The sequence below is a fragment of the Ictalurus punctatus genome, chromosome 13 (genome assembly GCF_001660625.3).
Source record: "Ictalurus punctatus breed USDA103 chromosome 13, Coco_2.0, whole genome shotgun sequence".
Lineage (NCBI taxonomy): Eukaryota > Metazoa > Chordata > Actinopteri > Siluriformes > Ictaluridae > Ictalurus > Ictalurus punctatus.
The window spans coordinates 29260001-29277500 of record NC_030428.2 but is presented as its reverse complement, the minus strand read 5'-3'; the positions used below and the strand labels follow the sequence as shown (position 1 = coordinate 29277500).

The following is a 17500-nucleotide window of genomic DNA, read 5'->3' as shown; positions in this document are numbered from 1 at the left end:
GTGATCAGGGATTGGTCGTTAGGAACAATGGTGATCAGGGATTGGTCGATGGGAACAGTGGTGATCAGGGATTGGTCGATTGGGAACAGTGGTGGCCCTGCCCTCTCAACTCTTATAGCCAGCAGTATGATGTGAGCTAGAGATCCGTATCAAATGCAGGACAGTTGCTAATATCTCTCACAAAGTCTCTTTTTTAAAATAAAGTCAACAAGGGAGTTTAAATCGTTTAGCGAGAACATCACTACTCAGGCAAATAGTGTTTCATTTTGTATTATGTAGAGCAGGTGGTTTCTGATCTTTTAATGTAATTGTATCAAAACTTCCAGTGAAGCTCTGTAATTTCCATAAACAAATGCTTTTAGTCTTGGAGTATAATCATGTTTTAGTTAAATATTATGATCGTATGGAGAAGCGTGATTATTGTAATATGTAAATGTAATGTCTGCGCATGGCGAATCAGCTGCTAGGGAACATATGATGACATCACAGGTAGAAACAATAAAACATTATGTTCAGATCAGAGTTGAGCTTCACCCACAGATGGTGTGACAGTGACGTGCTCCATGCACAGACAGGCCTGAGTGATGCTGTCATGCTGCAGGATGTTAAAGCGTGCAGTGGTCCAGGACCCGAGCGAATCAGGAGGACACGTCGTCACGCCTTTCTGTGCAGAACTGGAACCTGATACGCTTCAGGATTTATTACGGAGAGGTTTGGCCAGCAGCTTCACGACTGTAACAGTAGCTGACAGCACAGAGGCTCGCCGGATTTATAGTTTTATCCAGTAATATTAAGATATTTGGATGGAAAGATTGCTGGTGAAAAAATAGCTTCGGTGTAAATATCGCCAAAACAATAAATAAACACAGGGACCCTGTCTTCTCAAACCTAAACACAGAAACAGACAAAAAATTACTACATATTTCTACAAAGTACAAGACTAGCAAAAATATAAACCTATATATTGTGATACGTGTGTGTGTGTGTGTGTGTGTGTGTGTGTTACTGTGTTGGAAGGTGACAGCTGTTGGCGTCATTGGTCAGTGTGTGAAAGACAACTATAAATTTAGAGTGTGTGTCTGTTGATACATATTTCATGTGGGAGCTAAAGCTATTTGTGTTTCCATCACATAGAAAGAGACCCAGCAACAGCACACACACAAACACACACAGAGACAATAGAGACAGGCAGTGGGACAAGCATGCAGACAGACCTACAGACAAAGACACACTGACAGAGAGACAGATGGACAGATAGTTAGACACGTAGACAGAGAGACAAAGACACAGACAGACAGGTAAGTAAAGAGACAGACAGACAGACAGACAGACAGACAGACAGTAGGCTGTATGATGATAGATGCTTGGAGAGAGAAAAATGAAATTGTTTTAAACTTTTCCCTCATGTGACTCCACATCACTTTTTATCCAAAGTACCTCTGAACTGTGGAAACTGCCATGTTTAATTACCATGGTAACCAAGTGCTAATAAACACAAATAGCAAGATGAATCTAAACACCTCCTCTGAGGTTATTAATAATAATAACCTTTATTTTATAAAGCGCCTTTAAAAGCAGCTTCTTAAACGCTGTACACATAAGAAGCAGCACACAGAATACTTTTTTAAATAAAAATAATAAACATAACAATAATAATAATAATATTAATATTAATAATAATAATAATAATAATAATGATAATAATAATAAAAGTAAACATCAGCAGTCAAATGCAAGTTTAAAAAAGTATGTCTTGTGTTCAGCTTTAAAAATGCCAAAGGTCTGAGCTTCCCCGAGTTCAGGAGGAAGAGAGTTCCACAGTGAAGGAGCAGAGACAGAAGCCCTGTCACCCATAGATTTCAGGCGTGTTTGTGGAACAGTTAACAGATTACACAGTGAGGAGCGCAGTCTGAGAGTAATGTGTAAGTAATGCAGAGTGAAGCCATGTAATGCCTTGTATATCAACATCATGATCTTAAAGTGGACACAGAACCTGACCGGGAGCCAGTGCAAGGACTCCAGAACAGGAGAAATATGATCACATGACCTGGTTCCCATCAGGATCCTGGAGGCAGAGTTTTGTACGTATTGTAGTTTGTTGACTGTGGATTTAGAAACTCCGGCTAAAACGGTGTTACAGTAATCCAACCGAGTGACAACTAATGAGTTTATCAGCTTTTCAGCTACGGAGAAGTTCAGCATGGGGTGCAGTCTAGCTATATTTCTGAGGTAAAAAAGGATGCCTTCACAGTGCTCTGAACAAAAGAATCAAAAGTGAGGCTGGTATCGAAAATTACTCCAAGGTTCCTCATCTTACTTTGAGTCTCTAGAACAGAGCCATCAACCAACAGAGACAGTGGACCAGCTTTGAGAATTTGCTGACGAGAACCTGTAAGCATAACTTCGGTTTTCCCGCTGTTCAGGCACAGAAAGTTATTATTCATCCATGTTTTTATCTCAGGAATACATTCAGAAAAATAACAAACATCAAGGTTTTCACCAGATTTAGAGTGAATGTAGATTTGGGTATCGTCGGCATAGAAGTGATAATGGAGGCCGAGTGATCGCAGCAGATGCCTAAGTGGAGATAGATAAATATTGAAGAGCAGAGGGCCTAAAACTGAAAACTGAGGAACACCAGTGAGCACCAAGCAAGTGTCAGACCTGTAGCCACCCATGGAAATAAACTGGAAACGGTCAGTAAAATAGGATTTAAACCAGTTTAAAACTGTCCCAGACACACCAAAAACACTTTCAAGGCGGGTAAGTAAAAGAGCATGATCCACAGTATCGAAAGCAGCTCTAAGATCAAGAAGAAGAAGAATGGAAGTAGCTCCAGAATCAGAGGCCATCAACAAGTCATTGGTAACTTTGACCAAAGCCATTTCAGTACTGTGAAATTTACGAAAACCTGACTGAAGGGGTTCAAAGAGGTTATTAACTGTAAGATGATTACAGAGTTGAGAGGCAACAAAAATGAGTGAAAGAAACACCAGTGAACCCAGATGGACGAAGGAGTGAAGAGGCAGAATCATTATCAGTTAACATTATCAATCTTAGAATTAAAAGACTGAAGAAAAGAATCACACAGCTGCTGAGAAACAGGCAAAGCGGTAGCAGCATTAACCTGGAGCCCTCTGTTTATGGTTTGGAGCAAGTGTCTGGGATTATTTTGATTGTTTACAATATCCTGAGAGAAGTAAGAGGATCTTTCAGTCTCCATTAGTGCTCGATAATCACCCAGAAGATCTGTCCACGCTTGATAGTAGACATTCAGTCCATTACAGCGCCATTTGCGCTCCATTTTCCGACAAGCAGCCTTTCTAGAGCGCAGATCGTCATTATACCAGGGAGCAGAGCGGGCGAATGTGACCTTACGTGACCTTAGAGGAGCAAAAGAGTTAGCAGCAAGAGCAGAATTTAACTGCAGAATTTTCTCCTCCAGCGATGAGAGATGAAGATTGCTTAAGGTGGAAACAACAGAATTGGAGAAAACAGTCTGATCGATAGACTTCCACTTCCGGAAGGTTACTCCATCATGACCATACATCAGTGTGACTCAGTTTAACCAACTCTGTTTTTATTTCCTTTTATTCATTTCATTTTGATTCAGTGTGTGTTTAAGGCTTAACACTAAATCTCTGCACTACTGTTCTGCTCAGTCCCGTTTGTTTTTATTCAGATAGTAAATCGCATAAAAGCGTTTCAACTGCTATCAGAGGTTGTGGGGATGTTGCTCCTCCGCGGTGACTCCTTTCAGACACACGCCTCTGTCTCTGATAAATTACAGGCTGACTCAAACTAAATTACACACTGCACTGTGAGGAGACAATCACGGACTCTGTTTACCGCTCACTGTCCGCTACAGGCTTCTCTTTATCCTCCTGTTTACAGAACTGTGAAGAAGCGGTCAGAACTCCCAGAATGCATCAGTCAGCACCACCACGGTGTCCTGGGAACATCCGTGATACTGAGTTAGCTCCTGTTCTCACTTATGTTACAGCAGCTATAAACACTCCTAACTCACAATCCCTCTCTCTATTCTCTCTCTCTATTCTCTCTATATATATTCTCACTCTTTATTCTCTCTCGTTTTCACTCTTTATTCTCTCTCTTTATTCTCTCTCTATTCTCTCTCTCTATTCTCTCTATATATATTCTCACTCTTTATTCTCTCTCTTTATTCTCTCTCTATTCTCTCTCTCTATTCTCTTTATTCTCTCTCTTTTTCTCTCTCTATACTCTCTCTATTCTCTCTCTTTATTCGCTCTCTTTATTCCCTCTCTTTATTCTCTCTCTATTCTCTCTCTATATACTCACTCTTTATTCTCTCTCTATTCTCTCTCTTTATTCTCTCTCTATTCTCTCTCTTTATTCTCTCTCTTTATTCTCTCTCTATTCTCTCTCTCTATTCTCTTTATTCTCTCTTTATTCTCTCTCTTTTTCTCTCTCTATACTCTCTCTATTCTCTCTCTTTATTCTCTCTCTTTATTCCCTCTCTTTATTCTCTCTCTATTCTCTCTCTATATTCTCTCTCTTTATTCTCTCTCTGTTCTCTCTCTTTATTCTTTCTCTCTATTCTCTCTTTATTCTTTCTCATTATTCTCTCTCTTTATTCTCTCTCTCTTTATTCTCTCTCTCCAAGTTAATAAGAAAAAACCCCAAAAAACTCAGCTTGCCCTCTTACTGTTACAAAGGGCTGACACTGGAGACTCCTTCCATAAACGTTAAATAAACGTCTCCTTGCTTTAAAAAACACATCTATGCACTATAGAAACGATAACGTATGGATGGATGGATGAACAAATGGATAGATGGACGGATGAATCTACTTACTGCTGGATGGTTGGATGGATAGATGGATGGAGATGGATGGATTGATGGATGGATGGACAAATGGAGATGGATGGATGAATGGAGATGGATGGAGATGGATGGATGAATGGAGATGGATGAAGGAATGGATGGACAGACAGACATGAATAGATGGAGGGTTGGATGGACAAATAGATGAAAGGGCAGATGGCTGGATGTGTGGATGAAGAGATACTTCATGTGATAGACAGATAGATAGATAGATAGATTGATTGATTGATTGACAGCTAAGAAGGCAGTGTTTTGTCATGTTACTCCGCCCTCTTCTGCTTCTCACCTGCTGGTGTAAGCCCTTCCAGAGCGAGTATGAGGAATGGTGAAGTGTACATGTGTGAGGAGCACGTGGTGTGAAGGTCCAGAGTGACTAGATCATGTAGATGTGCAGCTTCAAAGCCTGTGGTGTTAGTGTGTGGAATGTGGTGTATGTTTGATTTTGAACATGGCTCATGTTTACTTTATTACTCACAGATTCTCAGGAGGTTAAATCTGATTCGTTTATGTTCCTGATCTTACTCTTTCTAATACACAGATACAGAAAGATGTGGCTATTACAACACTTTAGACTTTTATTAGCTGTGAAAAACCAAGATGGATGAATAAAGTAACAGATCAGATCACTTCCACGGGTTCCAGAGAGAAATGAACCGATGGATTTAATTACCTTTATGGTCATGGTACAAGTGAGATGTAGTGTGCAGTTCCCCAGTGATGGATAAATAGAGAGATGGTGGATGAATGGATGGATAGAGAGATAGATAGAGAGATAGAAGTACAGTAAAAGAAGTAGCAACAAAACCCTCACTTATACATATAAATGATATGTTTATATTGTGTTTGTAAAACAACCAGGTTGTAGGAAAGTTCTAGATATCTTTAATGATCTGGTTCTCACCAAACTAAGCAGGACTGGAGTAGGACACGTCTGCTCTAAATCAACAGGACTACAGGTACTATCTTATCTTTTTTCCACCTGTAATGAGAAATACCGTGTCCTTGTAGAGTCCCAGACAGGGATGGTTTAAACATCACTGTGTTTCAAAAAAGGTGGCAACCATCAGAACTGTGTGTACTTTTGATTTACATTAATGGAGAGAAGCTGGGATTGGTGATTAGGGACAGTTGCTGCACATCTCCTGGAGGAACTTAAGAAGAAAGAAGTCTTATATATATATATATATACATATATATATATATATGTGTGTATATATGTATGTGTATATATATATATATGTATATATGTATGTGTATATGTATATGTATATATATATATATATATATATATATATATATATATATATATAGTAGACATGATGACTCTTGGTCATTGACGGTAGTTGGAGCACTAATCACTGAGCTCAGGTTCCAGAAATATGACATGACCTTCTTAACGATAAACTTCTTAGTGGACTTTGACTTGCTTCATAAAGTGTTGTGTTATTGCTGGTTTGGTAGAACCAAGTCGTCGTTAGATCTTCCTATCTACACACACCGTACATCTACTCCACCAGACATGGAGGTCTATTTATGGATAAGTTTAAATCTCGTGTTCATTTCCGTGACTGTTGTTCCACTGAGTCACATGGAGTTGTTGAGGAACTAATGGAGGTAGACGGATGAGGAAATTCGTCCATTTTTTATTGCAGAAATCCTACTTTAGTGCTGAATGTCGGAGTAGTGAAAAAGACTAAAATAGTCCTGTTTGAATGTGAAGGGGAAACTGAGTTTCTTCCTCCACAACATGTGTAATCTTTCCAAAGTATGCTCTTGCAGACTCTCAGCCGTGGACGCTTGTATCATCACTGTAAAGTGAACTTCTCAGTCTTCGCCCTTGTTAGTGTAGTTCAGACCTTTAACACACACTATGAGTACTCGGTTCATGAGGGTTCAGAGTTTTGTTAAATTGTACTTCCTATGGCCTTTGTCCGTAGTGATATGCCCCATGTCCAAGGTCACTGAGGTCACTCTGCGTTCTGGCATCTTGACCTCATGCAAAGGAACAATTTGATCTCAAAGGCTGTGTTCCAGATCTGCTCATTTCCCAATTCACCACTCATCCAAACCCCGAAGCTTCAGAAGCAGCCGACTCAACCGTTCTTTTTCAGCATTTAGCTGTGTTTAGCGAGCAGCAGGAGGTCAAACCACATCCATTTTTGTTCGAATCCCCAAAAATACACGTGTGACATTCCTGCCAAGGCTTGTGGATACATTGTCTGGAATTTTTATGAGCTTAAATGACAGTGTGGTGGTATTTTGAACAAAAGTGAAGGGTGTAGTTCTACCACACCTGATATTAGAGGATATATAAGCAACGTCATCATAAAATATACGAGTATCTCCAAGGATGTTGCCTCATGTTGTGGAAATAGGTGATACTTTAGCAGATGTACCTGTAGAGAAAGCCAGTTATCTTTAAACACAATAACTGTTATTAAACTGTTTGTAGGTGTACCTCTTTATTTTTATACATTCACTGAGCTGAAAGTTAGTCTAACACACCTCACATAGCAGGAACTGTAATGCAGTGTAAACATGCTTGCTGTAAAAACACTAGATTTAAGCCCTCTTTAGCCCTAAAACACTCTGTGTGGGGCTTTTATAGTAAAATACTGAGTGATGAAGCAGAATGTCCTGAAGTGATGCCCAATACAAGAGAATGGAAATCGTATGATGTAACCATGCATCCACCAAAACTGAGTGACCAGATAAAGAGGGGATTAGTCAGAGAAGCAAACAATAGGCCAAAAGTAACGCTCAACCACCATGCTTCATCATGGGGACGGGTTTCTCAGGTGATGAATAGTGTTGGGGTTCTAAACTTAGTGCTTTGTGCCAAGGTGAAAAAGTTCTCATCAGAACATGTTTACTGAGTCTCCAAACAGGATTTCATACAGTTCACCCTTCCCCAAAGTCCAGCTTTATAGCGTTAAGGATTTATTGTCACTCTATGGGATGATCAAAGCTAGCCAAACCCTGATACTTTTCTAGAACTTTGTCCTGGACTTGTTTTGCTCACTCCTTGGTCTTCATGATGCCGTTTGTTTAGGCATGTCCTCTATCAAGCTCTGAGAGCTTCCAGAAACAGATGTATTTATCCTGAGATCACATGACACTTTAATTACATGCTAATGATATTATAATTATAATTACATAATTTAATTATGCTTCTGATGGTGCTTGGTTGCTCCAAAAATCAGTTTACTGGTTTCACAACTTCACAACAAGTTCTATTTGTAAATAATTTTGACAGTTATATTGATTTTGTTCTCTGAATGTCAGTATTATGGGCTGTTTTATTTAGATGTATGATGAAAATCCCGATTAAGTCCATTTCAGTTCAAGGTTGTAACTCCACACGATGTAGAAATGTTCAAGGGGGTGAATACTTATGCATGACACTGTATATTCTTGAACTACAGCCACAGAAACATTATTTGTACCATGTGGAAGAGATTTCATAAAAAATGTATGGAGAACAAACTGCTGTAGATAATTGTAAAACTTTTTTTTAAATAAATAAAAATTATTTTAATTTTTTAAAATTAAAATTATTTTTTAAAAAATACATTTAAAATACTAATTAAAAAATAATTAATTAAAAAAATCATTTTAAAATAAACAATTTTTTTTAATTAATTACTTTTTTTAAAATACATTTTTAACATTTGCCATCAGCATTGTATATATTTAGCGTATATCCAGGTGTGGAGATGATGCATCATAGTGTTTTTGTTTCTTCAGGCTGGACTGATTCGCACAGATAACGGTGAGTTCTTCATCGAGCCACTGCAGAAAGGACAACAGGAGTCAGAGGTCCAAGGTCGAGTCCATGTGGTGTATCCCAGATCAGCAGTGAAACGTCAAAATCAGGAAGATCTGCATAATGAAGGTGAGGAAACGGAGAACATGGAGTGGTGGAACGGAGCTCAGGTGCTGGAATCAGGTGTAAAAGATTTCACAAGTGTGTGATGGTTGTGCCAGTGGCATTTGATTGACAGGTCTACCTTTCTGACAGTGCAAATGCAAATGCACACAGGATTGTGAAGGCATTTTATTTTCGGCCAAGTTGGAGCATGGGGATGAGAAAATGCAAATGCAAACGAGAGGATTACTATTACAATGGTGCTTGAAAGTTTGTGAACCCTTTAGAATTTTCTATATTTCTGCATAAATATGATCTAAAACATCATCAGAGTTTCACACAAGTTTTAAATGTAGACAAAGAGAACCCAATTAAACAAATGAGACAAAAATATTATACTTGTTCATTTATTTTGTAAGGAAAATGATCCAATATTACATATCTTTGAGTGGCAAAAGTATGTGAACATCTAGGATTATCAGTTGATCTGAAGGTGAAATTAGAGTCAGGTGTTTTCAGTCAGTGAGATGATGATCAGGTGTGAGTGAATGAGCATCCTGTTTTATTTAAAGACCAGGGATCTATCAGAGTCTGATCTTCACAACGTGTTTGTGGAAGTGCATCATGGCACGAACAAAGGAGATTTCTGAGGACCTCGGATAAAGAGTTGTTGAAGCTCATCAGGCTGGAAAAGGTCACAGAACCATCTCTAAAGAGTTTGGACTCCACCAATCCACAGCCAGACAGATTGTGTACAAATGGAGGAAATTTAAGATCATCGTTCCCTGCACAGGAGTGGAGACCAACAAAGATCTCTTCAAGAGAAGACGTGTAATAGTCCACGAGGTCATAAATTATCCCAACTAAAGTCCTCTCTCACATTGGCTGATGTTAATGTTCATGAGTCCACCATCAGGAGAACACTGAACAACAACGGTGTGCATGGCAGGGCTACAAGGAGAAAGCCTCCGCTCTCCAAAAAGAACATTGCTGCACATCTGCAGTTTGCTAAAGATCACGTGGACGAGCCAGAAGGCTAATGGAAAAATGTTTTGTGGATGGATGAGAACAAAATAGAACATTTTGTTTTAAATGAGAAGCGTTATGTTTGGAGAAAGGAAAACACTGCATTCCAGCATAAGAACCTTCTCCCATCTGTGAAACATGGTGGTGGTAGTGTCATGGTTTGGACCTGTTTTGCTGCATCTGGACCAGGACGACTCGCCATCACTGATGGAACAGTGAATTCTGAATGATACCAGCGAACATGAGAACGTGAGTCATATCAGAACATGAGTCTGTGAACTGAGTCTGAAGAGAAAGTGGGTCATGCAGCAAGACAACGATCCTAAACACACGAGTCGTTCTACCAGAGAACGCTTAAAGAAGAATAAAGTTAATGTTTTGGAGTGGCCAAGTCAAAGGGTGCTGGGGGGGTGCTGAGGGTACTGGGGGTTCTGAGGGTATTGGGGGTGCTGAGGGTACTGAGGGTGCTGGGGACAGTGGGGGTGCTGAGGCTACTGGGGATTCTGGATGCATTGAGAACACTGAGGATTCTGAAGATTCTGGGGATGTTGGAGACACAGGGGATTCTGGGGATGTTGGGGACTCTGGGGGTGCTTGGAATGCAGGGGTAGCTGGGAGTTCTGGGGAGACACTTGTATCAATATCCCCAGTGTTCTCAGCATTCCCGGCACTCTCTGCACGTCCAATACTGGGGATGATGGGGATGCTAAAGGTTCTGGGATGCTGAGGGTGTTGAGGATACTGGAGATAGTGGGGATGATGGAGATGCTGGGTTGAAACACAAGGTTTTTCTTTTTTGCCTGATCATTATTACTGTTCTAGCACTTTTCAGAACACAGTTGTACAAACACCATTTTTTTCACCAATCTTGTAGCAGTAAAGGAAATAATTATTACATGTGGCAGTATAACAGGATGCTTGCTGCAGTGTACTGCCGTAATAAATGAATTAATATGACGTTCCTTGATTAGCTGCAGGTCAGTTGGTTCAAATTAAATGAAAAGTCCAGACAGCTGTTTTCGGTAAGTGTTTTGAAAGGAAGACTGCAGCTTGCTCTTTATTTATCACCTGTTTGATTTGTCTGTCTTTCTGTTTCCTGATGAATGATGTTAATGCTTCACTGATTTTGGCTGAGTCTGCGAAGTGGCAACTTTATGCATCTAGAAATTTCCATTTAATGATGCAAACTCTTTAAATAAACCGTAATGTTGAAGTGCAGCGATGTAAACACAGCTATCCCCTGCCATATCTTTGTTGTCTCTTAAAGACTGAGAGGGGAAGCAAGGACAAATGTGCAAAACTGTTCTCTTTAAATCCAAACATAAAACTTGATGGGAAACATTTTCTTCTAAAAATAAACTCTGTGTTTGGAAGAAAAAGAAAGAGCTGAATAAAGCCATATTTATTATGGTAGTAAAAGAAAAGGTTAAAATCATGCAAGACTTATTACTTGTGCAATGAAACTGTTTGTATGTCATGGTGGTGCAGCGGGTGGCATTGCCTCTTCACAGCTCAGTGGTCTCTGGTTTTATCCTGAGCTAATGTTCCTGTCTGTGTGGAGTTTTAAATGTTTTTCCTGTGTCTCTGTGGGTTTCCTCCGGGTTTGCTGGTTTTTTTCCACTTCCCAAAAACATGCAGGTAGGTGGATTGGTGACTCTAAATAGCCCATAGATCTGAATGATGTGCATACCAGATGTATTCCAGTCTTGTCCCCCTTGTTACTGGGATAGACTCTGGATCCACCATGACACTGACCAGGACAAAGTACTTACTGAAGATGAATGAATCAACTAATTAATGGTTTGGATTTGTTTGGATTGGTTTTTGTTGCTTTGCTTGGTGTGGGATTTGATATGTGTGGTGGGTTGGTATGGGTTGCTTTTTGATGTTGTTGGTTCTGTTGGTTGATTGAGGTAAGTTCATTTGGGTTTAACTGGTCTGACATTGTTTTGGTTGTGATTTGACTGGTTTCTTTGGTCTGGGTTAGATTTGGTTTTGTTGGGATGACTTTTGGGTTTGAGCAGACTTGGTGGGTTTGGTCTTGTTTTGTCAAAAGCACTGTCACAGAAAGAGGCAAAGTGACTGACATAACAGATGATGGACCACAGACCTTTAACCTGTAACCTGTTGTCTCCTATACGCACCAATAACTGATTTATTCAACTGGCTCATGGACATGCAAAGAGCCAGATCTACAATATCCTGAAAAGTGCACAAAAGATCTCAGATCAGGTCTCTGTTGCTCATGGCAGAGTCTGAACCTGGGTTTAGTTTTTGCTGGGTTTTGGGGTTTTAATTTGGGTTGGTTAGTTAGTTGGTTTAAAATATCTGTTTGCCTTTATTTTGCCTATATTTCTGAATATTTTGATTTCCTGCTAGCATTTTTGTTTCATTGTGAAGTTTTGGACAAATCTTTTAAAACATGTTTCTGTTTTCGTTGCAGTACCAGATTTTGGGATCGCGGAGCTCCCAAATGCTCTGGATCTAATGGAGCAGAAGCTTTCTGAATCGGATCGTAAACGCAGACATGCAAAAAAAGATGATTACAGCATTGAGGTTCTCCTGACTGTAGATGACTCTGTGGTGCGCTTTCACGGCAAAGAACATGTGCAGAACTATGTCCTCACACTCATGAACATAGTAAGTGGGCTTTCTACTGTTTTCAGGGTGAAAAAACACACACCTCAGATGCTGTTGATATGGGCATGATAAGAATCCATGGTTTGCAAAAAATGTCAAGGATATTATTTTAGTCGTGTTTAGTGGTGAATGGTCGTGTGTTTTTAGTGGTGAATGGTTGTTTGTGTTTTTAGTGGTGAATGGTTGTGTTTTTAGTGGTGAATGGTTGTTTGTGTTTTTAGTGGTGAATGGTTGTTTGTGTTTTTAGTGGTGAATGTTTGTGTGTTTTTAGTGGTGAATGGTTGTTTGTGTTTTTAGTGGTGAATGTTTGTGTGTTTTTAGTGGTGAATGGTTGTGTGTGTTTTTAGTGGTGAATGGTTGTGTTTTTAGTGGTGAATGGTTGTGTTTTTAGTGCTGAATGGTTGTGTGTTTTAGTGGTGAATGGTTGTGTGTTTTTAGTGGTGAATGGTTGTGTTTTTAGTGGTGAATGGTTGTGTTTTTAGTGGTGAATGGTTGTGTTTTTAGTGGTGAATGGTTGTGTTTTTAGTGGTGAATGGTTGTGTGTGTTTTTAGTGGTGAATGGTTGTGTTTTTAGTGGTGAATGGTTGTGTTTTTAGTGGTGAATGGTTGTGTGTGTTTTTAGTGGTGAATGGTTGTGTGTGTTTTTAGTAGTGAATGGTTGTGTTTTTAGTGGTGAATGGTTGTGTTTTTAGTGGTGAATGGTTGTGTTTTTAGTGGTGAATGGTTGTGTGTGTTTTTAGTGGTGAATGGTTGTGTGTTTTTAGTGGTGAATGGTTGTGTTTTTAGTGGTGAATGGTTGTGTGTGTTTTTAGTGGTGAATGGTTGTGTGTTTTTAGTGGTGAATGGTTGTGTTTTTAGTGGTGAATGGTTGTGTTTTTAGTGGTGAATGGTTGTGTGTGTTTTTAGTGGTGAATGGTTGTGTGTTTTTAGTGGTGAATGGTTGTGTGTGTTTTTAGTGGTGAATGGTTGTGTGTGTTTTTAGTGGTGAATGGTTGTGTGTGTTTTTAGTGGTGAATGGTTGTGTTTTTAGTGGTGAATGGTTGTGTGTGTTTTTAGTGGTGAATGGTTGTGTTTTTAGTGGTGAATGGTTGTGTGTGTTTTTAGTGGTGAATGGTTGTGTTTTTAGTGGTGAATGGTTGTGTGTGTTTTTAGTGGTGAATGGTTGTGTTTTTAGTGGTGAATGGTTGTGTGTGTTTTTAGTGGTGAATGGTTGTGTGTGTTTTTAGTGGTGAATGGTTGTGTTTTTAGTGGTGAATGGTTGTGTGTGTTTTTAGTGGTGAATGGTTGTGTTTTTAGTGGTGAATGGTTGTGTGTGTTTTTAGTGGTGAATGGTTGTGTTTTTAGTGGTGAATGGTTGTTTGTGTTTTTAGTGGTGAATGGTTGTGTGTGTTTTTAGTGGTGAATGGTTGTGTTTTTAGTGGTGAATGGTTGTTTGTGTTTTTAGTGGTGAATGGTTGTGTTTTTAGTGGTGAATGGTTGTGTGTGTTTTTAGTGGTGAATGGTTGTGTGTGTTTTTAGTGGTGAATGGTTGTGTGTTTTTAGTGGTGAATGGTTGTGTTTTTAGTGGTGAATGGTTGTGTTTTTAGTGGTGAATGGTTGTGTGTTTTAGTGGTGAATGGTTGTGTGTTTTTAGTGGTGAATGGTTGTGTTTTTAGTGGTGAATGGTTGTGTTTTTAATTGTGAATGGTTGTGTGTGTTTTTAGTGGTGAATGGTTGTGTTTTTAGTAGTGAATGGTTGTGTGTTTTTAGTGGTGAATGGTTGTGTTTTTAGTGGTGAATGGTTGTGTTTTTAGTGGTGAATGGTTGTGTGTGTTTTTAGTGGTGAATGGTTGTGTGTGTTTTTAGTGGTGAATGGTTGTGTGTTTTTAGTGGTGAATGGTTGTGTGTGTTTTTAGTGGTGAATGGTTGTGTGTGTTTTTAGTGGTGAATGGTTGTGTTTTTAGTGGTGAATGGTTGTGTTTTTAGTGGTGAATGGTTGTGTGTGTTTTTAGTGGTGAATGGTTGTGTGTGTTTTTAGTGGTGAATGGTTGTGTGTTTTTAGTGGTGAATGGTTGTGTGTGTTTTTAGTGGTGAATGGTTGTGTGTGTTTTTAGTGGTGAATGGTTGTGTTTTTAGTGGTGAATGGTTGTGTGTGTTTTTAGTGGTGAATGGTTGTGTGTTTTTAGTGGTGAATGGTTGTGTTTTTAGTGGTGAATGGTTGTGTTTTTAGTGGTGAATGGTTGTGTGTGTTTTTAGTGGTGAATGGTTGTTTGTGTTTTTAGTGGTGAATGGTTGGGTGTTTTTAGTGGTGAATGGTTGTGTGTGTTTTTAGTGGTGAATGGTTGTGTTTTTAGTGGTGAATGGTTGTGTGTTTTTAGTGGTGAATGGTTGTGTTTTTAGTGGTGAATGGTTGTGTTTTTAGTGGTGAATGGTTGTGTGTGTTTTTAGTGGTGAATGGTTGTGTTTTTAGTGGTGAATGGTTGTTTGTGTTTTTAGTGGTGAATGGTTGTGTGTGTTTTTAGTGGTGAATGGTTGTGTGTTTTTAGTGGTGAATGGTTGTGTGTGTTTTTAGTGGTGAATGGTTGTGTGTGTTTTTAGTGGTGAATGGTTGTGTTTTTAGTGGTGAATGGTTGTTTGTGTTTTTAGTGGTGAATGGTTGGGTGTTTTTAGTGGTGAATGGTTGTGTGTGTTTTTAGTGGTGAATGGTTGTTTGTGTTTTTAGTGGTGAATGGTTGTTTGTGTTTTTAGTGGTGAATGGTTGTGTTTTTAATGGTGAATGGTTGTGTGTTTTTAGTGGTGAATGGTTGTGTGTTTCCATCATCTGATGTTGTGTTGACTACATAGCAACACACACTATGTTATGGTGTGGAGATTGTTGACCTGGTCTACACTGACATCATAGATTCTAATCTAGCATGTGTGTATGTTTGGATCTCATGTGGGATTAAATAAAAACCCTGCTTTGTCCCAACGCCAGTGCTTCTGCCAGAGTTTTTGCAAAGTGGCTAAACATTTGTAAATGTCTTTAATTCAATTCTGTTCATTTCTGGTTCCAGCAGTTCCTGCCACCTTAATCCTCTTCTGATAGAAAATCCTTCTTAAGTCAGATTTTACTCGTTTCAGTCTGTAACAGTTACCGATTAGTGCAATACTGTGTACTGATCTGACTCTGAGTGACACATACTGACCCAACACACACCGCACACTACACCCTTGACCTTACACCTTTATCTTTGCACCACCAGCCAGCCACACCTTACCGCTACTATCTACTTCTTACACACTGCTTCCCATCAATTATCCTATAGAATCCTATAAAATACAACTTACCATTTTCCCTACACCCTATATCCTACACCCTATTATACACCTTACATCCAAACACCTGTCCACTACTGCCCTATACCTTATAGCCCACCCTTTTAAACTTACATCCTATAACCTGCCCCCTGTATCTTATACGCTATAAACCACCATCTGTAATTTACACCCTCCACCTGTACGCTATAACCCACCTTCTACACCTAACATCCAAACCCCTGTACACTATAACCCACCTTCTACACCTAACATCCAAACCCCTGTACACTATAACCCACCTTCTACACCTAACATCCAAACCCCTGTACACTATAACCCACCTTCTACACCTAACATCCGAACCCCTGTACACTATAACCCACCTTCTACACCTAACATCCAAACAGCTGTACACTATAACCCACCTTCTACACCTAACATCCAAACAGCTGTACACTATAACCCACCTTCTACACCTAACATCCAAACAGCTGTACACTATAACCCACCTTCTACACCTAACATCCAAACAGCTGTACACTATAACCTACCTTCTACACCTAACATATAGAACTGCAGTAATATACAGCCGGTTCTGAGTGCTCTACAGCGGACTTGGTTTTATTTCCTCACTTACCAAACACTGTCCCACACTTCAGGACTTTTGGATTGCTGTAAACGAGGACATAAACTCTGTCCTGTCATGTTTACTGAAGAGAACACACACAAACACAAACACATGGATACACTGGGTGGACAGAGGAGCAGTAGATGTCAGTGTTTATGGACTCATCTGGTGGATGATGTGGTGATGAATCTCCTCAGATGGGATGGTGAGACTGATTTAGTGTAAATCGCTCAGCAGCACTACACTTGCCCCATTACCTATTCATTTTCCTCCATGCGTCTGGGTAATAACAGCTACCGAGGGAGGATTTCCAACATCTCATATAAACATCACACACTCCTGACAGGGTTCAGAGAGAGGACATGTTTAGGGTGGAGAAAGACAAGGAGATGGAGAGAGAGGGTTTCTACCTCACAGTAGTAGGACTGGACCCTGTGATCAGTTGGGGAACTGTGTGACGCTTATTCCGAACGAGGCATCCCATCTAGGATGCTGGTTTTGGATCCTCTGTCTCTCTGTGTCATATTACATGCATCATGCTGTTTACCTACACCTGTACACCGCTTGTCTCGACGTATTGCGCCATAATTCCTATTTATTTCATTTAACTGACTTGCTATTTGCGCTACTGGCTGGATGCTAACTGCACTTCATTGCCTCTGTAATCGTACTCTACAACGACAACAACGTTGAACCTAACCTACCTAATTAGACCTGTGGTTACAGACAATGAAAGAGTTAAATATTTCTACATTTAGCACGGTCTTTCCGTGTTGATCTGTTTATTATTGTGACCATGGTGACAGCTGAAAAGCCTGTGCAGTGTGTCATGAATCCATGATAATTTAAGCATGTAGCTGGCTGTTGCTGTTTTGTGTCCCGATGTTGTTTGGAGTGTTTTCACTGTGTTTTGTACTGTTTCATGACATCCCCTTGAGTGCGTATCAGAGCGAGGAACGGAAAAAAAAAACATCGCTGTTAGATCCCAAAACATTTCAGTCAATCCACAGCTGCATTCTGTCACATGTTTATCTAACTTCCTGCCTATTAGTTACACGTCTTATGTAGCTATTAAAATAATCAGCCTCGTATTTCTCTCGACACTACGTCTCCTTTACAGCTGTAATAAACCTCGGCACTGGCTTTTTGCTGACGCCAGACTCTCACGTTTTTACACAGTGTGCAGATATTTG

General features: G+C 39.7%; 1 protein-coding gene across 3 annotated transcripts in view; it reads left to right on the top strand.

Annotated features, from left to right (window-relative positions):
- Positions 1-17500, top strand: part of LOC108273522 (A disintegrin and metalloproteinase with thrombospondin motifs 14) — a 57642-nt gene that overhangs the window by 8458 nt on the left and 31684 nt on the right. For 2 of the 3 annotated variants that reach the window (XM_053685256.1, XM_053685255.1), the window contains exons 3-4: positions 8614-8761; positions 12204-12400. In XM_053685256.1, the coding sequence (XP_053541231.1) occupies positions 8614-8761; positions 12204-12400 (345 nt within the window). Of the gene's footprint in view, positions 1-5779; positions 5823-8613; positions 8762-12203; positions 12401-17500 lie in introns of all 3 variants that reach the window. The other variant, XM_053685257.1, reaches the window with a different exon arrangement.